The sequence below is a fragment of the Eubalaena glacialis genome, chromosome 3 (genome assembly GCF_028564815.1).
Source record: "Eubalaena glacialis isolate mEubGla1 chromosome 3, mEubGla1.1.hap2.+ XY, whole genome shotgun sequence".
NCBI classification, from domain to species: Eukaryota; Metazoa; Chordata; class Mammalia; order Artiodactyla; family Balaenidae; genus Eubalaena; species Eubalaena glacialis.
The window spans coordinates 52,112,000-52,138,652 of record NC_083718.1 but is presented as its reverse complement, the minus strand read 5'-3'; the positions used below and the strand labels follow the sequence as shown (position 1 = coordinate 52,138,652).

The following is a 26,653-nucleotide window of genomic DNA, read 5'->3' as shown; positions in this document are numbered from 1 at the left end:
GGTCAGACACCAGAATGGAAGGAGCAGGAGCCCTGCGTGTTGTGGTCTGCACACTAGGTCAGACCAAGTCACCTGGGTTGGTTTATTTCCTCATGATTCTAGAGAAAGAAAGAATCTTCTAGCCCTGACCCTTCATATTTTAGAGGCCAATAACTTGCCCAAGGACACAGAGTCATTTTTGGCACAAGCAGAGAAGAAATGGGGAAGTGAGCTCACACAACTAAGTTCTCCCTGTTGCCAGGACCTGTGTCTTCATAGGTCTGTTATCTGGGTTCTCCTGCCCTCTGACCTGCTCACCCACCCTGATCTCCTTCCCTGAGCCTTCCTGCCCTCAGGTTGCTGGATTGTGGAACCCGCCTCTCCCACACACATCCGTTGCTGTTATGGAAGCTGAAGCCTCATGGGAGAAAAGTTCTTCCTTCCTGAATTCCTGTGAATGAGAGCCAGCCACCACCAGGGAGGGAACAAGGGACTCCCCTGCTCCCCAGTTCCTCTTTCCCATTGGGTTTGCATCACCTCTGATATTCCCCACCAATCCCTCCACCACCACCCCAACTGCTTCCCTTTCAGCCCTCTGGCTCTGCAGAGAGGTGTTAAACCAACCAGGTTGATCAAAGGCTTAAGACCACAGGAAAGTCTTTTTTGGAAGGCCCCTAACTGGCTGAGACATGGCTTCCTCTCAGAGCCCAGGGCCCTGGCCTCCTGCGTGGATTCCCGAGGAGAGGTACTCATGCTCCAAAGGAAGTGTCCTCACTGCCTGCCTTCCTCCTTCACTGCCCTGCCTTCCCTCCTGGATCAGGCACCTCCCACGGTATCGGGAAATCTTTCACACGCTGTTCATTATAACCCTCCACCTGGTGACGGGCCCCAGCACAGGGCCTGGCCGGGGTCAGTGCCTGTGAACATTCATTCCTTTCTGCCTCACCCCCAGAAAAATATGGCCGGGAGGCCTGGGGCCCTAACCAACGTTGTTAGCTGCAGCCCAGGTCCACTGGTCTCCTCTTCTGAGCTATGTTGGGGTCCTGAGAAGAGCTTGGACAGGGTGATGAGATTAGTTAACAGGCTGAAGAAGGCGACCCAACCTTGGTTAATTCCAATTAATTAGGAAGGGCTGGCTCTTCGCTCTGCAGCTCCATAACCTGAGGGAAATGTAGGTGGATCTGATAATTCCACGAGGCTGCATGTCACTCACATTCCCTGCAGTGCTGAACTAATTAAACCAGCAGTGTTCACCCAGCGCTGTGAAGAGGCAACCGCTCAAATGCAGCGCCACTGTGGGGCTAGACTCTCCAGTGAGCTAAACCTACAAACCTAGAAAATAACCTAAAAATGGTTTGAAATGTGTTGAATTCCCATGTAACTCTTCATGGCTTAGGGCCTAGAATGGATTCTTCAGAGGGAGATTCACTGCCTTGAACTGAAGTGCAAGTTCCTGATTCTGTCCATCTGGTCCTCCCATCTCTAAGAGAGGGTGGCTCTTACCCCTTCCCACATCACCTGTTGAATCTTCATCCCCAGCACAGCCAGCTTTAAACTAGAGAACATTTACGTGAAGTGTGGAATGTAATTGGGGTAAATGTGTGAACTTATTACAAAACATCATTAAAATGAACAAAGATGATAGTTTATTATCACTCCCTGATCTATTTAGAAAGGCTAAGAGAAAACAATACATATTCAGTATATAAATCAAATCTAAGAATGTGCCCCAAATAGATGAAGTTACGGATGAGCTATTTAACGCTTAAAACAGGCTAAATGATTTCAAGGATCCCTTTTCTGGAATAAATTTCTGTTTCACACTAAGTGGAATGCACGTAATAGGATTCCACAAAGGACTCCCTCCACTGCCTGATACCATCTGGTCTCTACTGCTTTGGGTTTCCTTTCAGATTCAGAACATGTGTTCCCCTCCTAAATTATAGGTTCCTGCAGTCATGACCAGCTTAGAAAACAGGTCCGAATCCCATGAGTGTCACTTCTTACTAGGGTGATATCTCCTGGGGCACCTTCTCAGTGGGCTGGCTGGTGGTAGTATGGGTCCAACTCAGCTGTAGGCAAATACACAGGCCATTCCAGGGACTCACACACCAGGGCTCTTTTTTCTGTTCACAGGCTGTCTTCGACTGTGTGGTCACCTCCTTGAAAAATGTCTTCAACATACTAATTGTCTATAAGCTCTTCATGTTCATCTTTGCTGTCATCGCAGTTCAACTTTTCAAGGGCAAGTTCTTCTATTGCACAGACAGTTCCAAGGACACAGAGAAGGAGTGCATGTAAGCGCCACCAGCACATACCACTCACTTTTTGCTAAAGTGTGTTCTGCCAAGGTCCACGCAACCCTTTACAGATAGGTCTTTTCTTTCTCCCTTTCTTAAATCCATTCCTCTTTTGGGAAAAAAGGCAAAATAAGAAGTTGCTACATTTTGAGTGAGTACCTCTTTTGTGTCAGACATGGAACATAGCATTTTGCATCAGGTTTTAATTTTAAATCTTTCTAATGACCTTTTGAGATAGGTTTTATTTGCACATTAGAGGTGTGGAAGCCTAGGCACAGAAAGTTTAAGGAAGTTGCCCAAGGTTACACAGTGACTAGTGAAAGAATTAGGATTTAATCTTCCATGTCTGTTGGGCACCAAATCTCATTTTTATTCCATGATAATACACTGCCTTAATAAAATCCCCTCTTGCTTGCGTTTGAATGCTGATAATTACTACTGTACATTATCGAAGTCCCTAGAATTTCTTTGCTTTTCCATGAGCTGTAGTGAAGAGGTTCTGGTTCACTTCTGCTCTGGTTTTAGAGGAAACTATGTAGATCATGAGAAAAACAAGATGGAGGTGAAAGGCCGAGAATGGAAGCGCCATGAATTCCACTATGACAACATCATCTGGGCCCTGCTGACCCTCTTCACCGTCTCCACAGGGGAAGGATGGCCTCAGTGAGTGATGGGTTTGGCTTGGCATGCTTGTCTGTGAGCTGGGCTAGGGCCATGTGTTTGCCTTGAGAAGTTGATTAGAGATAAACAAGGCTAACCCTTTGTTATTGTACCAAGGAAAGTAAGTGGTTATGAGTAGGTGAGACGGGCAGGAGAGAGGAAGAATGAAAATCCTTCAGGCAGGAATCAGGAGGGAGCTGACGGAGTCAGGGAAATATTTGAAACACAATGTTTTAGCCGATGATCAAGGAGTTGAATAGAGCCATCTGATTCCTACAGAACAAATGAGTTTTGAACAGCTCTCCACACCATAGGAGGGTCCCTGAGGACTGTTTTAGACCGATTTATCCTCCGAGTTGGCCCTGGACATGAGGGTCAAGGGTTCAGGATGAGGTGGCAGAACCCAGAGATGCTTTCTGTGGTCATACCTCACATGTCAAAGACAACAGAATGCAGTTTTTATGCTGCTCGTAGCTGCAGGCTGATTTTTTCAGAGACTTGGCAGTAACCAAGACACCACTTTCTGGTGACAGCAAAATGCCAAAGGGAAATTTAGGAGTCTGTTGGTATTTTATGACAACCTCAACTATAAAATAATGTCACTCTGGTGTTTAGGAGTTGGATGCATGATGGCACCGGGGCTAGAAAGAGCAGTGGATTGGGGGTCACTGGACCTCCACCAGCTTGGTTGTGGAGCCCCAACTTCACGGAGGATCCACAAAGTTTAAAACGTCAGATAAGAAAATACAGTAGATGGCACATCTGCTAATGAAGCCTTGAGTCACAGCAGCTGCCAAGATCGCCGTCCACCATCCATGCCCTCTCATTCTGTCCCCAGAGTTTTGCAGCATTCTGTCGATGTGACAGAGGAAGACCGAGGCCCGAGCCGCAGCAACCGCATGGAGATGTCCATCTTTTACGTGGTCTACTTTGTGGTCTTTCCTTTCTTCTTCGTCAACATCTTTGTGGCTCTCATCATCATCACCTTCCAGGAGCAGGGGGACAAGATGATGGAGGAGTGCAGCCTGGAGAAGAACGAGGTGAAACGAGGGGTCTGGAGTGTAGGGCAGGGGGGGGCTCTGGAAAGGACTCTCAGACCAGCAGTGTTAGGAGGAAGACAGAATGCTCTCCACTTTATTGTGAATTAGAGAGAGAATTGGGGGAAAATGTATTAGCCAGTCATTAAATAAATGTTTTTGGAGTATCCGCTCTGTTTAAAGCCCAGGTATGAGACACAGAGAACGGGGAGGGATGTAAGGTGTTTAAGATGCAGCCCCTACGTTTATACGGCGCATCATCTGGAGGTGGGGGTGAAAGAGGTGTGCCAACATTATAACGTTAACATGTCTGCTTCCCTTCCTGCATCCCTCAATGGTGTATATTTGCTGTAAGGGCAGGGAACCTGTCTAACTTATTACTGCTTTTGTAGTAACAAGTGTAGTTCTGGCACATTGTCGGGTCCATTGTTTTTATCCTGGACATGAACTAGAAATTGTTAGAGTCTGTAAGAGAAATGCAAATAAAGTGCTATGGGAATGCACAGGGAGATAGATTTTTACTTCTGACTGTGGGCTTCCTGCCCAAATATCTAAGTCTTGTGCTGTGTAAAAGGACATTATTAATAACCATCAAGTCCTTACCGCATGGGACGGAACCCTTCTAGTTCTATATATTCATTTAAGGTGACATCTCACCTGTAGCTTTGTCCAGATAATTTCTTTTGCTGCTTTTACCTCTGCTTGCCCAGCCCTAGCCTCTTCTCACACACTGTCCTCTTCTTCTAACCGTCTAACAGAGAGCTCACCAGTGTGCGAGGTTTAGGGAATCTGAGCTTGGCTAATCAGTGTGACTCTCCTGCAGAGGGCGTGCATCGACTTCGCCATCAGTGCCAAACCACTCACCCGCTACATGCCCCAGAACAGGCACACCTTCCAGTACCGCGTCTGGCACTTCGTGGTGTCTCCATCCTTTGAGTACACCATCATGGCCATGATCGCCCTGAACACCGTCGTGCTGATGATGAAGGTGAGAAGGTGATGGCTGGGAGGTACTCGGGCAGGCTGAGCCTCGGCAACTGTCCCCTCGCAGAGCACTTGTGTGTGTGCCTGAGACACTGAGAAAACACTCCAGCTTACCAGTCTATTGCCTCCTTACCTACTTTTCCATCGTGGAATCTCTCTTTGATCTTGTCTCCATCAACAGCCCAGCCTTTGGGTCTTTGGGGCAAAATGCAGTGAAATATATAGTAGCAGTCCAGGAACTCTGAAAGCAAAGGTTGGTGATGGCAATCAGATGCAGACAAGGGTGCAAATGTCAGGAGATGTAGATGATCATGGGGTTCTAAAAGAGTGTCGGAAGAGGTTTTTAATACTAAATGGTAAAGTAATTAACTCTAGGAAATGTTTCTGCCCTTCTCACCTTCAACTCTAGGAAGACTGGCCATTTTGCTAATAAGACCTGTGTTTTCCTCTGTTTTGTTTTGCTACATAGGATGTGTGCTTCTCCTCTCTAGCCCTAGATGACTGTCTCTCCTCCTGCATCACGCACCAGAATGTCCCCCAAGCGCAGGGACGCGAGATGGCCAGCCTCTCTCATGGACTCTCTCACCTTTAGGGGTTTGATTCTTTCCTGTTTTCTCTTCCTGGCAGTACTACTCTGCTCCCTGTACCTATGAACTGGCCCTGAAGTACCTGAATATCGCCTTCACCATGGTGTTTTCCCTGGAATGTGTCCTAAAGATCATTGCGTTTGGCTTCTTGGTATGTCATGGAATTTATCCCGGCATCATTCTTGTCTTCCCTTCTCTTTGGGTACATTCCCAGCCTTTGTTGGAAGGGAGGGCGGTCACCGCTATTCCAGAAATGGTTCATACACCTGCCCACCTAATTGTGGGCTTGTTTCGACTGCTCAAAAAACTGCCATAGAGACAGGATGATGTGTGAGGGTGTTAGGAGAAAAGACAAAGAGAACCAGATCCCCAGCTCCGTACCCATCTAGCTATCAGCTCTGTTCTTGTCAAAGTCTGTCAGTTGTCAAGGGGCGACAATCATTGAGTCTTAACTAGAACTTAGTAAGATTTATCTGTCAGGAAGAGCAAAACAAGGATTGGACTAATAAACCTGAGTGCTTATTTACTGGTGAAAGGTTTAAAATCTTATAACTCAAATGGGAAAATATCTGTCCCGCTTAGCCTCAAACATAGCAAATAATAGATTTTACCTAGTAGTCCTCCTCCCTTTAGTTACGTGAAGAGTAATTTCTGCCACTAAAAATAAATGTTTAGTACTTAAGCTTTCAAAGGCTAATGGCCTTTAAAGTGTGTGTATGAGAGAGAGAAAGAGAGAGAGTGAGTAAGTGTGGGGTCAGGGGGGGCAGTTTCTGGAATTGGTTTGGGGAGGGTTGGGTTGAGTTTTTCTGGCATGAGTCCTCCTTTTACTTCTCCTCAACCACTAATTATAGTTGTTTGGCAGATTCTCGCATCTACCATCAAGAGTGTTAAGCAAACCTAGCCCTTCACTTCAGTGTCCTGTAAACAAAATAATCCTCTGTGCCACCCTTGGCTCAGTGTTTACAGTGAGATCAGTGGGCTGCAGATAAACCCACCCAACAGCTGTTTCACACTTATTTTGTGTGTGAGCTACCATTTCAAATTATATGTATATGGCTTTCCCTGCAAGAAGAGAAACTCAGCTTATTATCTGAATATGGGTTTGTCTGGTGGCAGCTTGAACAGGGACTCTGGCCTCGGCTTGATGGTTGTGAGTGTTGATGGTGGGGATTGCTTCTGGTTTCCTGGTGGTTCTTTGAAAAGTCATTGATTTGATGGTTTGGGGAGGAGGGTCGAAGGGAACCCATTGCAGGTGGCTGTATTGTTGGTTGTTTGACTCCCTTTTGAGTCTTGGAGAAATAAAGAAAAGTAAACTACCAGCAACAAAGATGCCATTATAATACAGTCTGGCCCTGGGCAGGAGGAGCAGGGGGTGGGGGAAGCCTGTGTAAAAACAGGGAAAGTTTTTCTCTGCATCTTGATTATTTGCATGTCGGATTGGCGTCATCTGTGACTTAAGTCCCCAATTCTGTGTCAAATTATGGTGAATGCTGAATACATGCTTACAGGCTTAACTAGATGATTTGGCCCCAAAGCCTGCCTCCTTCCCACCTTCACCGCCGTATTTTCATTCAAGGTCTAGAAGCATTCTCACACTATAAAAGGCACCACTAGTCCCAAATAAGCCTTTTCACTGATATAGTACTGTAGATTTTCAGAACGCCCTAGTATATACTGTTTTGTCAGATCTTCTCAATGACTCTGAAATAGGCATGGCAGAAACTGTCATTATCGTTGTTGTTGTTATTTTAAATGAGGAAATTGAAGTTCAGAAAAATTGTGTCACTTTTTGAAGATTACAGAATAAAAGGCAGTAGAATTGGAAAGTGGAGTGGGAATAGAAAAGGAAGGAAGAGGAAAAAGAAAGAGGGAGAGACTTGACATACATTGGTTGTCTACTAAGTACCAAAAGCTTTATGTATTATTCATTTTAGCTTCATAAGAACTCTATTAGATGGCCATTATGGTTTTCTTCTTATACGGATGAGCTAGGGCTCAAGAAGATTCAGTACTTTGCACAAGGTTACTAAAAGGCAGAGCCAGTTTTCAGATCCTGGTCTCTCTGGCTTCAAAGCCCACACTTTGTCCACCATAATCTACTAGTCTGTACTATGCTATGCTGTGCTCTACCATACTGTATTGTAAGGCTTCCTCTACTGGAATCTAGGGCTTCTGTCCCCTGAGAGCCAGTTTTATATTCTACCTCTTATATAGGGACCTAACCAAGAATTAGGAAGCTCACCCCAGGTTGGTAATAGGAGAGCACTGAGAATTGAAGAACTCAGAGACTCAACTTGACCCCACTCCTGAGGTAGTCATCCTTAACAGCAGTGAGTTTGTGAGGCTGTGTGCTTAGTTTCTGTACATGCCTGGCAGGTGCCTGTGACTTTGCAATCAGACAGGCCTTTCTAAGCCTCAGTTTTCTCATTCATAAAAGGAGGATAACAATAGCTGCCATAAAGCCTTAGATACTGTGTGTGTGTCCCATGAGGGAATATACCTAAGGTGGCTAGTCCTGAGTAGGTGCTCATAAACGTAACTTCTCTCTCCCCAGAACATTTCTCTCTCTATCACATATCTCTACCCGTTCTTCTTGCTAGCCCTACCACTCAGTAATTTATGAGGTATTTATCATTACCTACTTATAGCATCCATGGGAGGAATAAATGAACTGAAAGAATGCCAAGGGAGGACCTGGCACAAAATCTGGCATGGATTCATGAATGCCAGTTGTGGGGGTGGAAGAGGGTGTATTTTGCAGTGCTCTGAGGGTCTCTTAAGGGAAGTGCCACCCAAGGGCAAGTGGGTAACGTTTTGGAGTCCTAAGCATTCTGTTTCTTTTAAGGAATATAGTCCAAGGTCTGTTTTCACCAGAGCACTGGAGATGAGAGCAGAGCCCACTTTCTCTATTAAGCTTAACGTTGGCTGGCTGGTGCATTATCCAGGTCCTTTACTTCTTCGTTTCCTTTAACCCACTCATTCTATTACTGCTTCCTTGTGTTTTATTTAGTTACACCTCCTCGAAAGGTGTAACAGAGCAGGGGAAGAGGGGAAAGATGAGTTTGTTCATCCTATTGCCAATCAGCAGTTGGTGTGAAAAGGCTCAATGGAGTTAGGAAGAGATTTTTGACACATCTTTGATCTTTAGTCACTTAGGATGTCTCTGTGACTTTTATTGTTAGTTGAAAGTCAGAACTGTATATTTATAGGGTCACATGATACTATATAAGTAATTTAAAAGTTATAGAAAACCTTAGAGTAATACTGGAAATAATTTTATTGTCTTGTAGGTGACAATTATGATCTTATATTTTTGGACATCAAAATGTTCTAGGCCACAAATCTCTTTCTTACATATTTTTATGTAATATTACATTAAAAAATCTTACACTTTTTTTAATGTAGCTTTTTAGTGACAGCTTCAAAAACAAGGTCTCCAAATAGTGATGAAACTGCTTCCCAAATGAGAAACTCTCAAATTAGTGAAGGAGAAACAGCATTTTTGGTTAGAAATAGGAAACTAAAGCCAAAGTTAGAATGAACTTGTCCTGGAATTGACAAGTTTTAATTCCAAGTGACAAAGTTATGTCATGAAAGATGTCTTTTTTTCCATTTTCTCCCGTGTTTTCTTTTCCTTTTTTTTTCCTGATGCTCCCATGGCTGAATTCACTTGGCAGAACTATTTCCGAGACACCTGGAATATCTTTGACTTCATCACCGTGATCGGCAGTATCACAGAAATTATTCTGACAGACAGCAAGGTGAATGGCTCCTTGATCCTTCTCTTTAGGCTCGGCCCTGGAGTTGCGTTAAAAAAAAATTCTCTGCACCTTCAGTCCATTTTTAGCTCCACAAACCCAATGTGCAGCCCCCTATTCACTTCCTCATTCCTGAGCTTTTGCCATAAAATGGGAACATTGGATGGCGCTGGATCTCATGGAAGGCTTGGTCCCATTTGCACGACTCAAGATAGCAGCCATCCAATGGGGGTGAATAGGATAGAGGGCCCAGGAGAGGCCGAGTGTGCACAGTGTCCTGCTAGATTCTTTGGGAGACACAAAAGAGACACAGGGTCTTCGCCCTCAGAGTTGTTAGACCTGAACTGTTTCCCTGAAATGGTTCACCCTAAGGAAGACTTGGAGAGCTCATCACAAGTCTTTGAATATCGGAGGGCCATCATGTGCAAGAGAGATTGTTAGGTCTGCCCTCTGGCATCCAAGTGCAGAGTTAGGACCACTTAGAGAAGACTGGGGAGGCCATTAGAGAAGACTGGGGAGGCCAGTTTTGTCAGTTGTATGCGGGGCAACCGTCTGTGGTACTTCCATGCCTTCCTTCTGGGAATAGAGGGCAGGCCTGGGGAGGCTCCGAGAGATGATCCCCACTGGCCCATCAGCTGGAAATGGGGTTAAAAACAAAAGACAGCATCCATGTTCCATTCTATGATCTGAATGAGAGATAAATACACAAATACCGGTGCTTAGATGTTCTAAATGACCATAATGTCACTAATGATATGTTTCCTTTTGATCCACCAGCTGGTGAACACCAGTGGCTTCAATATGAGCTTTCTGAAGCTCTTCCGAGCCGCCCGCCTCATCAAGCTTCTGCGTCAAGGCTACACCATCCGTATTTTACTTTGGACCTTCGTGCAGTCCTTTAAGGTAAAGGGCACAAGCTCCTCCCCTCTGAGGGTTGCAGCGGCCCTGTCGCATCAGACAGCACACCAGGCAACGCAGCATGATTCCACAAGTCCCCTCGCCTCTGGGGATGGGCGTTTGTCAGAAGCGTTAGATAAACACAGCGGTTCTTAGTTACAACACAACTTGGCCAGGCAGCGATTAGCTTATGACTAATTGACTAGAATCTCATGCTAAAAAATCACCCCAACTTTGTAACTCAGTTACCTTCTCTGTCCACTGAGGCAGGGGGCTCGTTTTATGAGGTGTGCTCCCTCCCAAGGTATTTCAATATGCCCTGGGCAATCCCATCCACGGACAGAGCCAGCCACCTGTAGTCACATATCCTCTGCATTTTTCAGGTATTCATCTGTGGCTTTATTTCACAGAACGGTTTTTCAAAGGACTCCTTGAGTTGTGTTTTATAACAAGATGATTCATACCAGTCCCACCCAGGTCATCATTAGTGTGTATTTCCTGAACCACTGAATATATGGCATGCTAATGGTCACCTCTGCGTCCCACAAACCAATAGGGTATCTGGGCAAGGTTAATTTGGTGAGCTTCTTTTGAATGATCTCATGGAGCCATACAGAGATGTATATGTAATAAACAAGTTAAAAATTGATACCTGAGATCCACTTTAATGGCAGAGACTTCCAGTAAAAGAAGTTTTCCAAACATATTTCAATATCTTCAAGCTCTAGCAAATATAATTAGTTTGTTTTTCAGCTTTGGGGGACATCAATGCTGCTCAAAAGCCTACTATTCTCCTGCTATAAAAAAGAGTCTTTCAATTAATGTACTTTAAAAATATATTTGATGAAATTGATTCAAAGATGAAAAATCATAAATTTATTGAATTGCCTTTTTTATTTTAATTGTACATTTTAATTACAAATTGAACTAAAGAAAGCTTGTCAGTGAATTCATGGTTTCTTGTCACTTGAAAGGGACTTCACGCCACACCATCATTACTGATTTACTTCTTCAGCAAAGTCCTGGGGATCTGAGATGTGAGGCCAGTTGTAAGGATGCTCAGGGTCCCACGAGCAACCTTGACATTTTTATTGGATTCAGAGTAATTGTTTGGTGCTATGACTCCCACAGAGGTGTCACCTCAATGAAAACTATTTCTCCAAAGCTCAGTGACAGAGGAGAAATCGAAAACCTTAGCAAGAATTTACCATTTGAGTCTCGGGTGGATCTGGATTTAGAATTTGAAACACAAGATGGTCTTAAAATCTTTTTATAGAGGCCTGTGCAACAAGTTACAGTTGTTAGTGAGTCTCTTAAGAAATATGTGTCAGCCTGTCATATTCTCATGATCACTGATTCTCTGTAAAAGTGTATACTATCGAGGGCAAAGAAAAGCATGTCAAAAATTGATGACCAAATGGTTGGCTTATTCCAGTGAATAGAGAGAGAACAGTGAAGACAGCTGAATCTGCCTCCAGGTGACACTGTGATGGATGGGTGCAGCCCTGGGACACAGTGTAGAAGTTGTTTTCTTGAAGCTGGTTTAACAAAGGCTGCCTCTGCACATACACAGCAGAAAGTAACACTGTGTAAACAGCGTTGCCCCTGCCTCTACCTTCCCCACCCCCACCCTGAGCATCACCCAGTTCTCCACCACTGACCCCTACTCAGTTCTTCTCTCTTTTCCTTATTTTGTGTTGGAATTTACCACATGACAAGAAGAGAGATGAGGATGACTCTTTGGTCCTCTCCTCAAAGCTGGGAGAGAAACCTGCCTCCCTACTCTTCCCTTTCAGCAGATGGTGTCTTCACATGCCCCCTCGGGATATAGTCGCTCCTCACAGATCTTGAGAATCAGCACTCCACTGGAGAAGGGATTCTCCCACCAACTCTCTATTGCATTTTTTTTTTAATAAATTTATTTATTTATTTATTTATTTTTGGCTCTGTTGGGTCTTCGTTGCTGCGCAGGCTTTCTCTAGTTGCGGTGAGCGGGCTTCTCATTGTCGTGGCTTATCTTGTTGCGGAGCACGGGCTCTAGGCACACAGGCATCAGTAATTGTGGCACGTGGGCTCAGTAATTGTGGCTTGCGGGCTCTAGAGCTCAGGCTCAGTAGTTGTGGCGCACAGGCTTAGTTGCTCCGCGGCATGTGGGATCTTCCCAGACCAGGGCTCAAACCCGTGTCCCCTGCATTGGCAGGCAGATTCTTAACCACTGCGCCACCAGGGAAACCCCTCTATTGCATTTTAATGTTATTCTTTATTCAAGTTGTAAAAGTCTCCCAGGGCTCTTCATTTAGTTAGCTCTGTTGATAAGCTCTGCCTGGTTCGTGCAGTCTGAAAGCCTTCAGTTGCTCTCCGGGGAGTTGTGCTGTACACACTCGAGAGAGAGTGGAGACTCGGAGTTGCACGAACTGCCAGGGAGGCTTCCTGGGTGGTAAAGAAGAGGGGCTTCCATGTCAGCACTGAGATCACCCCAGAATTGTAATGCCCATCCTGACCTCCAAACCAAACTGCCCTATGTCTCCATCCTCCCCCAGCCACCAGGGGCAGTTCTGTCTCTTCCACTCGCCCTTTCACCCCCATCAGTAAAGTGTTGTAATCCCAGAGTGGCAGTTAGCTTGCACAGGATGGAATTTTGTACCATGTGGCTTCATGGCAGGGTTTTGTGATGGCTCACACTTTGAAAGCCTTTTTGGAATTTTGTGTGACACAGAATGGAAGGTCAGGATGCTTAAACATTGGAAAAAGATGTTTCATCAGAGCTTGAAGGAGCCTGCTAGGAACTGACCAGCAACTGAGACCCCAGCCATTTCATTTTGCTTCCAAATGCTCCGTTATGAACCTCACATTGAGCGAGGGGGTGGGAAGGGTAATACAGGGATTTGGGAGCCAAAGCTAGATGCTTGCTGTGTAATTTGCATCACAACTGCCCAGGTTATTAATATTCTGCATACAGAGTGGGATGAATCCCAATCCCAAGAAGTTTTCCCAGCTCTCCCTTGGAGATATGGGCCACACACTTGTGGGTCAGGGAATATTCTCGACAGAGGGGAAATTACAAGCCTCTCTGGGGCCACCAACTTACATATCTGTCAGAGGATGTGGACATCTGCAAAAGTATGGAATCCCAAAATAGAACATCCCAGGGGAATAGAGAGTCCCAGACCTGTGTTTAAGTCAGTCTCAGGACAAGAGTTCCTGTACTGTCCGTGCTGCGGGTTGTTGACCTTGGAGCTGCCTGCCTTTACATTCATGGTTGTGTCTCTGCTTTCCTTCCAGGCCCTCCCCTACGTCTGCCTTCTGATTGCCATGCTTTTTTTCATCTATGCCATCATTGGGATGCAGGTGAGAGGGTGCATCAGGGCTCTGGTGGGGGACAGTTGTTGCCCAGGTTGTCTCTGGCTTTCTAGCTTGAGCCTACAGGATTTAAAGAATCCTTTAAAGAATCCCTTCTTGCCCTGAGGCTCGCTCCCAAGATCTTGTTGCAATATGACCTTGGGAATTCACATGTGCAGGGTTCCCCACTCGGGTTGCCCAGATGGTCAAGGTGGTCTGATACAGGGGCTTCCTCTGAGGTTGTCAGGTCATGGTGCTGCCTCATAAGCAGCTGGACTCCAGTGAAGGTGACACCGCTTTTCTTAGCCAGAGGGGTTCCCCCCCTGAGACTAAGGATAGGGTAAGGTTCGTGATGATCCATATCTCAGGACCCTCCCATATTTGAGCCAGACCTAAAAGAAGGTCAGGTGGTTGTTCTTCTGCAGACTGCGACACAAAATATATGCGAGTTACATCCCAAATGGCTGAGATTGATGCCCTAAGACCCACCACTGGGAACAGCTCAGAGTTCCTGGCAGTGTGCCCAATCCTCAGGAAACCCAAGGGCCACATTCCAGCAGATGCCTGTCAAAGGACCACGCAGCTCGCTGGATGGTTCTCCTTGGTTACCACCTCCTTTCCAGTTTCGGAATTGAGAAGTGGATGAGGTTCCCACCCTGGGTACTTATGCAGGTAACCAGAAGCCCACTGAGCAGAAGAGGCCAAAAGATCTTTCAAAGGCAGCTGTCATTTGTGGTTGGTGAACTCCTACCATAAACAACCAGCAGCACATCCCATGCACCTGTCTAGTTGGATACACAGGTTCTCTGCTGGGCTCCAAGAGGCTGATTTTCTGACTTGGAGATTTGGAGACTAAACCCCAGCGTAGGACCTCAGCCAAGTGGGAGTCTCTGCAGTCAGGTGGTCTGGCTGCCTTTGAACGGCCAGCTGCCTTCTCAATGGTGGCTGCCATCTGGAGCCACTGCACGCATCCCCCAGGCTTGCCGTGTCAGCAGCCCTTTCGAGCGCTTCTCTGAAATGTCTTCTTTTTGTTCCCCTCTCTTGCCTGCACTTCCAAATTTTGTTCATCTTCTGATCCCATTACTGGAGAGTTTTGTTCTCCAAAAATACAATAGAATGTCAAGTGTCAAAAAATGTGAGATTTGGTTGAAAAGTAATGAGTTCTCCTTCACGGAGGATATTTCAGTAGAGCTTTAACGATGATGTCAGAGGTGGGTGCAAGCTGAATCCCAGCTGAAGTGGAAGATTGGCTTGATGACTTCTATTAAGTCCATCCAAACTCTCAAATATTTGATTCTAGAATTAAAATGTTCTTGAACGGCCAAATGAAACTTGATTAAATTAGGGTTCTTTTTTTTTTTTTGGTCCATGCTTAAAATAGTTCTTATCCCCTTTTCATCTTCCAGCAAAATAAACTAGAATAACACCATCTCTAATACTAACCCGTTAGTAATACTACTGATGATGATGATAATACCGTTTACCATCACTTGAATTCCTGAGTGTTCCAGACACTGTGCTAAATAGATATTCTTACCCACTCCTGCCTCCCTTTCTCTCCCTCACTTTCTCTCTTTCCCCGCAAATATATATATTACACACACACATACACACACACACACCACATACCACACACCACACACACAAGATACATGACTGATGTATTCAGGAGTGATGTGAAAATGTTTATATGTGGGTTTCATTGTCTCCACTGTTGCTTAGCGTGGTTAAGTAACTTGTAACACACTCAAGATCTCAGATAGTAAGTGGGAGAGCTGAGTTTAAATCTCAGCTCTGTCTGCTCTGCAGCCCATGTTCCTACTGTACTGCAAGTTCTCTGCACTGTCTCTCCTCCCACCAACAAGCAAACACAAGTATTTCTCTGACCCTTTAGTGGGAGATAGGAGTTCTTCAGTTGTGAAATTGCGATATTTACAGTAACCACATTGTGTAATAATTTATTGCCCTTAGACTTATTTCCAAAAAATAAGATCACTATTTCCATTCCACCAAGACGTGAATGCTATTCCCACTGTGACTTACCTTTAGCTGGCCATCTTCATCCTGTCCCATGACAGAGACCCCACACCATGCACAAAGCAGACACCTAGCTTGTAACTAGAAAGGCTGTGTCTCATACAGTCTTAACAAAGCAGAGGGATCCATACAAACAGAAAAGCAAAAGGAAAGTAGACCAGCATTGGAAAGATATAAATAGCAATAGGAGGTATCTGTGAGAATCACCATTATTCTGAACTTTCAAGGGCTTCTTAGAAGAAGAGAGCTTTGCAGAGAAATCTGAAGATGGAAGGAAGGAGTAACTTGCTGGGTTTGGGAGAGTCCTGGGGCTACAGGCTTCCAGCCTCACCTCCACCACTGACCAGCTGTGCAAACTTGGTCAAGTCACTGAACCCCTCTGGACCTTAACCCCATCACCGGTGCAGTAGAGGAGTTGGGTAGATAGCTTTACGGGTCCCTTCTAGTTCTAAAGTTCTGTAATCCCAAGTGAAACAGATTTAAGCCTATACTTTCATTAAGTATTCCGATGGGTCTCATCAAACCTTCTTTCTCTTCCATAGCCTTTCCTTTTGATGTAGGAGATTTGGGTTAATGACAAGGACTAAGTGAAAAGCTTTTTAAAAAGCTGGAAAAATTTAGACACCACCTTCATAATAAATATACATTATTGGCTTGACAGTAGTTCCTTGACTATTACACACATACCTTTTGTAAAATCACAGTGTGCCCTCCAGCTAGTTCACAATTGGGTAAGGTATTCGAGAATATCGTAAAGAGGACAACTAATGATGGCTTCAGAAGTGTCACAGGGAGGAAATACACTGTAAGTTGTGTGTGTGTGATGAATCAGGGATACATTATGGATTTTGAGTTAAGTGGGTGTAAAGAAAGACAGAAGGGGATGTGAACATGGGCAAGGATATATGACAGTTTCCTCCTGGGGCATCCAGAACTAGGTTTGATTGTTTGGGTGGGATTTTTTTCAGTGCTACTATTTGTCTAACTGGGGGCCCTCAGCCTTATCTCCCTCCTTCCCTTCCTCCCCAGCACTGCCTAGCTTGCCACCTCCATTCTCCCTGAGAGACAAGTAGTATTCAGGTTTTGAAAATCAGCGTTGAGAACAAATTCCCCAAGCAGGTGTCAGTGGGAGCTATTTGAGCAAAATAGCAGAGACTGTTCCTCAATTGCACATTCTAGACACTGTTGGGGGGCGGGGAAATGTGTTCCATTTAGCACATATTAGGTAAACTGAAGCATGTTAAATACAGGCTGAAAATAATCTCAAAAGGCCGGAAAAGTGACCTGTAAGCCTTCGGTTGAACAAACATTGCCTTGTGAGAGTAGATCCTGAGATCTGAATCATGGCTGGGGAGGAAATTACACGTGTAAGGGCACCCTTCCCATCTAGAGAGACATGGGATCGACCTTGGCTCCAGACAGCACTGTCTGAGAGCTCATCATTATTCACTGTAGATAAAGATCTCTGACTTTTCCCTCTTTTTTCACATGAAGTTGCACCGTGACCTCATTCTAAGCCCAGCGACCCACAGCAGATTAGTAAACTCACTCTATAGCCAGATCTGCCGAAATCCGTTTTCTTTTTCCTTTTCCAAGTATCCAGTTTTCCAGACTTTCTTCATCCTATTGGCCTGGACTTGGTGTGTGTTCATTCTCATGGATTCTGGGTTATAGATGTATCACACTTCTGAGATGTGACTCTCCGGATGGGAACATATCCAAGGAAGATAGAGATACCCTTCTCTGACTTAAACTGCTTGCAAATTCCAGGGCAGCATCTGCCTATTTATCCTTTATAAGGGATAAATCACGTCTTCTGCAAATACAAATGTTCTCATCATTACCAGCTGAGACAGGAAGAGGGGGGGTAACTCGTTCCCTGCATGCCTATTATAGGGTAATGTCTTTGACAGACTGCTTGAGTACCATAGTGAATAGGTATCATAGAAATAAAAAGACCAAATTAGGTGTGGGAGGAACTACATCTAAGCAGAATGGCTTTCAAAGATCTTGCCTTCTGTGGTCCTTGCAAGCATTCATCCTCTTTGCTTCACTGGAGAATATAACTCTTCCCGCGTATCAGGCCAAGAACGTGGGGTCTACCAGCCTTCCTGGGTTTTGAGTTGTCTGCTTCATGGTTAGGCCAGCGGGAGGAGCCACGCATGTGAATTCACCAAGCCTGCAGGTGCATCTAATATCCTGCGCTGGTCACATCCCATTGCTCAATAATGCTCAGGGCTTTCTGTTGTTTTTCTCATCCAGGTCTTTGGAAACATAAAATTAGATGAGGAGAGTCACATCAACCGGCACAACAACTTCCGGAGTTTCTTTGGGTCCCTCATGCTACTCTTCAGGTACCTGGATCCGTAACTGTGGTGGCTGGAGCTCTCCTGCAAGAGAGAGACAGTCGGCCTTCCTCTTCCGCCCGTTCCCCTTTGTCTCTGCTCACTTTGCTCCTATGAGGATAGACGGTGGGATGGGGGCGGAAGTGGGGGCAGGACCTCCGAAAAACTGCTCCGATGACTTGACTTTAGAACATTTCCTCCACATCTTTGACTCAGTAGTCAATTTGCAAAATGCAGTTTCAGCACATCCTCCAGGGCTTTGAGAGGGGAAAGGTGAGGATGGATTGCAGGCCAGATTCCATTTAAGGGCTGAAACCACGGATGACCAGGTTTACGTGGGGTCTTAAGAGAGTCCCACTGCCCTCTCTACCACTGTCAACAGAAGATGGAGAGGCAGTGGGTGAGGTGGCAGAGCCCAAGAGAGGACCTCACTGGCACTCTCCATCGCACTCGAAGGAGGCTGAGCGTAAGAGGAGCCTAGATGGGTGAGTCGGGGAGAGTGCTGAGGAGAGATTAGGACACGCAGACCTGCTGCTACTAACCGAGTTGTGTTTTGGGCTCAGGAGTGCCACGGGTGAGGCCTGGCAGGAGATAATGCTGTCGTGCCTCGGGGAGAAGGGCTGTGAGCCTGACACCACCGCACCATCGGGGCAGAGCGAGAGCGAGCGCTGTGGCACCGACCTGGCCTACGTGTACTTCGTCTCCTTCATCTTCTTCTGTTCCTTCTTGGTGAGCAGCAGTGTGATCTTGGCTTGAGATGTGGCCCAGTGCCCCCCTCTGATAAATAGACGAGAGGTTTCCCTCGGTGTACGTTCCGCCACAAGCCCCAGCCCATGTTGAGAAATAGGTCCTCCTCAAGGAGGCTCTTGGAGGCCAGGGTGGGTAACTTTCCAAGGCTGAGAGATGTCTCTGCTGCTTCTAGGCGAGGACTGTGTGAGAAGAGCTAGTTAGGGGAGTAGGTAGGGTTCAGTGAATAGAGTATTGAATGTCACGTTGAATCAGTTGTGACCCAGAGTAAATCTTTCTCTTCTGTATCTCTGGTGTTTTATCTCACAAGCAAGGCTCAGAATCTTTTCTCTCTCTTTTGGAGACCTTTGAACTGTTTGAGAAAACGTACTTTGAAACTGTAAGGGGATAGCATTAATCAGAGTAGGATGATGACAATATACAATGTAATAGATGCGGTTCTCTCTTATGTCACTACGTTTGGTGACAGTTGGCCAGCTTGATAGACATGAAAGGATATGACTGCTTTGGGCATTAGTAAATATTGAGTAATATACGTGGCACATGCCCACCTATAAAATAGTGAGAAGCCCTAGGTGCCTTCTTAATTCTTTCTTTGGGAGAAAACATGACTCGGCACAGCAGCATCCAGAAATCTCTACCCTGCACAACCACACAAGCGGTGATAAAGAGAATAATGGGCGAGGTGCTACCAGATCACTGAAAGGGTCAGTCTGGCGTTTCTGGCCACCCTGATGTCCCTCAGCTCGGCTTCACTGCTGATGCCACCGGCTACAGAAAAAATCTAAAACTAAAGCAATGCCACTTAAAAGTGGTCAGCTTCATGGCTGGGAATCCCAAAGTGAATTGTTTGGTGTCCAGGAATTTCTACCTCTTTAAAGTGATCCCAAGGGGACTTGCCATGTGTCCAGCTGTTGGGTGTGGGGAAGTGGCTAACAAACGGACTGGTAAGGGTGGCGGGCAGGCCGATGTAGCAGGGGTTGAACTGACCGGAGACTTGGGGAGCCCACATTGGCGTTGTTGCTGTTCTAGCCTTGGCCAAGCCACCTTCCCATTTGTGGCTTCTGTAAAATGGGAAGAAAAAGTACTTGCTGATAAGAGTATTATCGGTATAGTGAGCTGATACATGTGTTCCTTCTCATGGATGTGAAAGGTTTTTTGATGAAAAAAGAACAGAAAATATTATCTTACTTAGAAATAGGGAAGTATAATCTATAATGAAAATAACCGCAAGGAAATTTAGAATGATGATATAAATTGGAGTTTTTTTGTTTATTCATTCCTGTATTCAGCACTTTCAGCACATTTTTATTGGGTGGCCATTAAAAGGCTCACACTGAGCTAGACATTGGGGTGAAGCCGTCAGTGAGTTTCAGTGCATCCGTCACCTAGAACTGAAAGTTGAAACTCATACAGGAGTATCAGCGCTTATCATAGGGGGAAGTGGAGCATATAGAAGGCCATGCAGACATCTCCATTTTATCTTACATCATTTAAGTGTTTAATAAATATTTTAAAAGAAACCAAAGATATAACTGGAAAATTAATTAGCGACTATAAAGGTACTTTTAGAATTTTGAGATGGAGGCTACTGCATAATTCACATGAATGTTATTTTTATAGAGGCTATATTCAGTATGAGATGATCTGCTTTCAAATCTCAGCCCTACACTGACTCTGTGACCTTGGGCAAGTCACACAGCTTCTCAACTCAAGCCAACCACTCTAGAAAGATTTACCGATGCGTTGGGATGTGCCCGGCTATGTGCTTGGAGCTAAAGAACACAGATGTGTATAGGAAGCACCTATGTCCATGAAAGGCTGGTGGTAATTAAACCTGCTTCACAAAAGGTTAGAGCAAGCATTAAACGTATGGTAGGTGTGAATACGCACACAACGCTATAGAAGACTATGCAAATGTAAAGCAATAATAATACAAATAGTTTTTGTTAACGTTAATAATAGGTATCCGGAAAGGAGTGTAAGGAAAATGTGTGGATACGGTCGGCCCTATCTGCGGGTTCTGTATCCGTGAGTTCAACCAACCTCAGATTGAAAATGTTAAAAAAATAAATAAAAAAAAATTTCAGAAAGTTCCGAAATCCAAAACTTGAATTTGCGGCATACCAGCAACTATTTACGTAGCATTTACATTGTATTAGGAATTATAAGCAATCTAGAGATGATTTAAAGTATGCAGGAGGATGTGCATAGGTTATATGCAAATACTACACAATTTTTTTTCTTTTGGCTGCGCCGCATGGCTTGCAGGATCTTAGTCCCCCCAACCAGGGATCGAACCCGGGCTCCCGCAGTGAAAGCGCCAAGTCTTAACCATTGGACCACAAGAGAATTCCCAATACTATACCATTTTACATAAGGGACTTGAGCATCTGCACATTTTAGTATCTGGGAAGGTCCTGGAACTAATTCCCAGCAGATACCGAGGGATGATTGTATATGGAAACCCCTTTATAACCCGGACAGTGATTGAATAAATTCACTGTGGCTCCAGTCACAGTGACAGAAAGAAAAGTCCATGCTAGGATTAGGTTCAGCTGCTTGAAGCGGAGCTCCTCAAATAACAGTAGCTTCACCAAGAGGGATGTTTATTTTCCTGGCATGTTAGTGAAGCCTGGAAGAAGGCAGTGAGTCTGGTTACGGTGGCTCCACAGAGTGGCTGGTGCCCCAGACCCCGTCCCTCTTTTTGCTCCCACACTTCCAAGGAGTGTCCCTCAGCCTCATGGTAAGAGGACGGCTGGATTCCAGGCATCCACTTCCATTCTAGGCAGTAGAATGAAGGAAGGAAGGGAAGGGAGAGAGGAGGGAGGAAGGAGGAGAAGAGACTGGTTATCAGGATGCAGCCAGCAGTCTCTGTTGCAGAGAAGACTCCCAGCAACTCCATCCTGCAGACTTTCTCTTTATCCTGTGTATCCTGTCTGCATATCTGGCACCTCCACCCACCCAGCCACTTAACCTGGGAATCAGCAGCAGAGGCTCCTATTCACTCACCTCCACAGCCAATTCATTTCTGTCAGGCAAGTTTCTTTCACTTGCAAGTGGCAGAAAGTCCAGCTGCATCCGACCTAAGCAAAAAGGGATTTTATCGGCTCATATAAATGAAGAGTCTGGCAGGACAGGCTTAAGCAAGCTTAATCTGGGGCTCAGATGACATCCCCAGGACGAGGTTTCCTTCTTTATTGACAGATCTCTTCCTCAAGCTTCTCCATGTGAGCTCTTTTCTCCAACACCTCCAGTCCTTGGCTCCAAGACGGCTGTAGCAGCAGCTGTATACCTCACTCCCCACATATTCAAGGCCAGCAAGGAAGAACAAGTCTCTTGCTCAGAATATTCAATGCCATTTTCTTGGCCTTGATTGGCTCACCAGTCACTGTAGCCCAGGGGGATGGGATTCAATGGCTGGTTGAGGCCTGGGTCATGGTGGTGCCCCACTAAACCATATTAACTGGGAATAGGTAAGGGGTGTGTCCTCAGGAGACCGGAAGTACAGTATATGTGTGCTGGATGGCCAAGAAACAACAAAGAACTGCTGTTCACTCTGGTCGAGGCCTGTTGAGTCCACCTCCTTAAACTCTCTATCCAGGCTGCCGTCCTGGCACTGGCTTGGTTCAGGAGCATCGCAAAACTCTCCCCCTGGTCTCCTGCCCACCTTCTGCACCTTCCACATTGCGACCAAGTGTTCTTTCTGAATGCATATAGCCCTTGGTCTCTCTCCTAGTTTAAACCCCTTTAGGGGTTCCTGTTGCTTCCTGTATAATCTGGATAAGATTATATAGAGCTCCACAAGCTATAGCCCACAAGCCAAATCCAGTGTACCACTTGTTTTTCTATGGCCCATGAGCTAGTAATGATTTTTACATTTTTCAATAGTTGAGAAAAAAAATCAAAAGATGAATAATATTTCATGACATGAAAATTATATGAAATTCGAACCCGTACTCCTTTTTGTCCCAGCTGTACATGTTTCTTTCATGGCTCTTAAAAAAATCTGTAACATTTGTATGTTTCCAACACATCACAGTCTCTGCTAAATACTAAATGTCTTTAAGAATATTCAAGTAACAACATCTAGTGAACGCCTGCTGTGCCTTAAGCAACGTGCTAGTTATGGAAATGTATCTCTGACCAGACCTTTCTTAACTCCCACCCCCAGCACCTGGAGCTCTGTCTGGAACATAGTAGGTGCACAATAAATGTTGTTGAACAAATAAGCGGGAGAACAGGGTCTTGGAAGCACTTAAGAGCCGTGAACAGCTTCAAGTTGTCGCACAGTGAGCCCTTCATCCGCTATGAGGCATCTCACCAGTTCTCTCATTGGCCGCTTTGGGGAGCAAGGGTTGGGGAGGGAGGCTGGAAGGGAGGCTTGGTGTCGGGCCTTGACTTCCTCTAGCCTTTGAGAACGTGTTGCTGCTGATACTCCCTTGCTGCTGCACTAACAATGAAAGAAATTTAATAGATAACAAAAGCGACTGAGGAGTACTTTGCAAATATAAAGTGGCATAGGAAAGTGAAATCATAATGCATGCAGAATGACATGTGTAGTTCAGTCATGAAAATGCTGCATTGCCTTCAGCAGGATCAACAGTGCTTTGGTTAGGAGCTTCAGCCTTACAAACTTCTGAATTCTTTATTTGCCTTGAAGCCTGTTTTTCTGCTTTGGGTTTCTCCTAACTCCTCTTTTCCCCCTTGCCCTCCAGATGCTCAACCTGTTCGTGGCCGTCATCATGGACAACTTTGAGTACCTGACTCGGGACTCATCCATCCTGGGGCCTCACCACCTGGACGAGTTTGTCCGTGTCTGGGCAGAGTATGACAGAGCGGCATGGTGCGTAGGCCTCTCGGCGCCCCCCGTGAGGCCCATATCAAGGGCCTCTGGAGTTCTCAAGGAAGAGGTTGGAATTGGAGCCACCCATGCTTGCCTGTTAGAGAAGGAGAGGAGATCCTCTTGGTTGTGGCCCGTGGAAGAGGCCAGGTCCTCAGACTGGCTCTGGGATCAAGCCAGTTATGGACCATTTAGCTTCTTTATCTTCCTTTCCCCTCTCTTTCCTTCTGTGACAGGCTTTTCCCTTTCTTTGCCTATCTCAGTACACAGTCTGCACCTCAGAGTGTTTGAGTCAGTCCCTAGAGGAGCTTCCAAAATGGTTAGTGGACTCCTCTGAGTCACCAGGGGGGTTGACAAGGGTTTTTGGGGCCAGCTGGACATCTGGCCACCATGGTCAGTGACATTAGTCTTTTCTCTCTCTCATCCCTCTCAAAAGGTACAGTTTCAGATAACTCTGAAATTATATAAAAAAGCAAGTTATTCTTCTGACTGCTTAAATACTTGTGGATTTTTATTGCATGGAACTGAGTTAAATGGCAGGAATTTGCGGGGATGACCTCCCTAGGTCTTTTTCACTTTCCGATAGTTCTCAAGTGATATTGTGCCTTCTGGGCTTTAAAGCAGAGGCTGGCAAACTATAACCCATGGGCTAAATGTGGCTCACTGTCTATTTTTGCAAATAAAGTTTTATTGGAGCACAGCCATGCTCATTTATGTACTGTCTATGGCTGCTTTCACACTACAAGGCAGAGCTGCATATTGTGACAAAGACAGCATGGCCCTCAAATTCAAAAATATTTATTATCTGACCCTTTACTTAAAAAGTTTGCTAATCCCTGATTTAGAGTTCAAAGGCAGCCTTTTGGTCCTCATAGTTGAAGACAGGGTAAGAGTGCTGTGAGCACTCACTCCATGGGAACTTTTCTGTCCCAAGTCATCTTAGTTTTAGGATCTTATCTCGCCAATCTATCCATTCTGGTCCCCCTCTGAAAATACTACAAGAAATTCCATCCTTCATGGGAATGGACCACGTTGCTTCCACCTGGAACTCCTTCATAATCTAAGTCTCTTCCCAAATCTGTCCTCCTATGAGGCTTGTTGAACTTGGGTCACTGCTTTAGATGTTGAAAGAATGAATCAGAATTCCTCTTCCCCTCAGTAATTATTAATGACTTAGCACAGAGTTCTCTAAATCCATTCCTGTTACAATGGCTGAGCAATGGCTTTTACTTTCTGGACCTTCTTTCTAGTAGGATAGGCCGCTTAGAATGCAGTGGGCACTGTGTTACAGGGCAATGCAGCCAGGCCTGTATCTTGTCAGCACGGTGGCCTTGGACAAGTCACTCAACCACTCTGAGCTTCCACATTTGTTGTATAATAGTGGTAATGATCCTACCTACCTTGAAGGCTGGTTGTGAAGATTATATTAAATCATGTATGTAACTGTTGTTATAATTAATTACCATATGGGAAAGAAAATATGAAAAATTGGTGTCTGTAAAGCTGGATGGCCATGGGATCGGGAGACCAAGAAGGGACCTCTTCACTCACCTGAGAGAGGAGAAAGCAGCTGCTAGCAAAGGAGTTCATTGTTCACCTAGCCTCACTCAGGAGCCCTTGGCTCTCAGAAACCCCAGCTTTTTGGGGTTCACATTATTTTGGGACCCAAGTGCCTTGGGCATTAAACATGCTGCTCCCCAGTTCTTCCATCTGCTGGGAAGAACAATTCCACGAGAACTAATCATGAGACTCAGATGCATGAGCTGTGAAAGAGCAAACAGACCAAGGAGAACCTCTTGTGTCTACTTTGAAATTCACAGCGTAACTTGTCCTGGTTATAGTTTTACTGGCCTTCTCTATGAGATGAGAGGGGAAACTAACCAAGGTAAAGTAAGCCAATGTCTTCAAAAAGGAGACAGACAAGTTGCAGAGCACATCAGCCTGTAGACAGCAGGACCAACTCACCCACGTCCCATCCACAATAAGAAACAAAAGAACACATGGTAAAATGAACCTCCCCTCAAGAGTCAAGAGACTTGGAAGTACGGCTGAGCTGCTGTTTGGAAGAAGAGGAGGAATCAACAGCAAAATCAAGAAAAGATTAGGAAGAGTGACACTGGGGCAAAGTGGTAGTCTCGACATCACTGGCGAGGATTGGATGCTTGGAGGTGGAGAATGCGTGCATATAATTTCCGGTGGAAACCCTGGTCTGTACCAGGATGTGTCCAGACCCTCAGATCCCTGGCCATTGCTGACTTGTTCTGGTCCCTGAGGGAGCAGATGCTTTAGCCACTGAAAATGAATCGACTGTTGAGTCTGTCCTTTACACGGGAAATCAGAATTCTCTAGCAGGCTCTGTGAAAGGGGAGTGATAAGATAGGTCACAGTGTTCCTGGAATTCTGACTGGATCTGACCCAGCTGCTTATGGGCTGGGTTGCAGGAGCAGGGCTGGCGGGAGAGCATTTCGGCTCCCTTGCAGGCTGCTTTCTGAGCACAGATCCCGGCAGGCTCCAGCCAAATTGAGAAGAGTTTGCCCAAGCAGAACTCGGGGAAAAATCTGCCACAAAGAGAAGCAAAGCCCTTTGCAAATTCCCTCGTGCCAACTGTGCTCCTTGCTAATTAGCCTAATGGGAAATTTCTTTCTCACAGTCTGTAGAAGGAGGCTGACTTTCCCACTGCCCTGACAGGCGGGTCTGAGTAACTGACTGTAATCAGTGTCTGTGAAAAGCAAAGGGTTCTGCAGTCTGCTTCACGGCAGCCTGGTGTCCGCTGTTGGTGGCAGTCAGAGGTATTTGTGAATTGGTGGGCTTTGTTCTTAGAGGCCTAGCTGGAGCCAGGCTCCATTTTCTGCATCTGGCCAGGTATAGACCCAACAGATATCTCTGGGTGCTCGTGGCCACTAGGCATTGAATGAGCTCTGATTCCTTAGAAAATTCGAGGCAGTGCAGTTTGCAGCGATGGTTCTCTGATACTTACCATGCTGTTTGCAAGGTGGTGGTTCTCTGATGCTTTTCGTCCTCAGTCTCTCCTAATCTGGCTTTGCTGGGCCCAAGGAAAGAAGCCGCCCTTCCTCTTCCAGCCATCCCCTTCATGGCTAGGCTGTCATTTCTCTCCTACCCTTCTCTGAGTGTTCTATTAA

General features: G+C 45.5%; 1 protein-coding gene across 3 annotated transcripts in view; it reads left to right on the top strand.

Moving 5' to 3' along the window:
* The window catches only part of CACNA1E (calcium voltage-gated channel subunit alpha1 E), a 302,414-nt gene that overhangs the window by 257,189 nt on the left and 18,572 nt on the right, over positions 1-26,653 (top strand). For all 3 annotated transcript variants that reach the window (XM_061185651.1, XM_061185650.1, XM_061185648.1), the window contains 11 exons: positions 2,116-2,276; positions 2,805-2,942; positions 3,778-3,979; positions 4,800-4,964; positions 5,588-5,698; positions 9,225-9,308; positions 10,083-10,208; positions 13,485-13,550; positions 17,841-17,932; positions 18,487-18,652; positions 23,389-23,516. In XM_061185651.1, the coding sequence (XP_061041634.1) occupies positions 2,116-2,276; positions 2,805-2,942; positions 3,778-3,979; positions 4,800-4,964; positions 5,588-5,698; positions 9,225-9,308; positions 10,083-10,208; positions 13,485-13,550; positions 17,841-17,932; positions 18,487-18,652; positions 23,389-23,516 (1,439 nt within the window). The remainder of the gene's footprint in view (positions 1-2,115; positions 2,277-2,804; positions 2,943-3,777; positions 3,980-4,799; positions 4,965-5,587; positions 5,699-9,224; positions 9,309-10,082; positions 10,209-13,484; positions 13,551-17,840; positions 17,933-18,486; positions 18,653-23,388; positions 23,517-26,653) is intronic.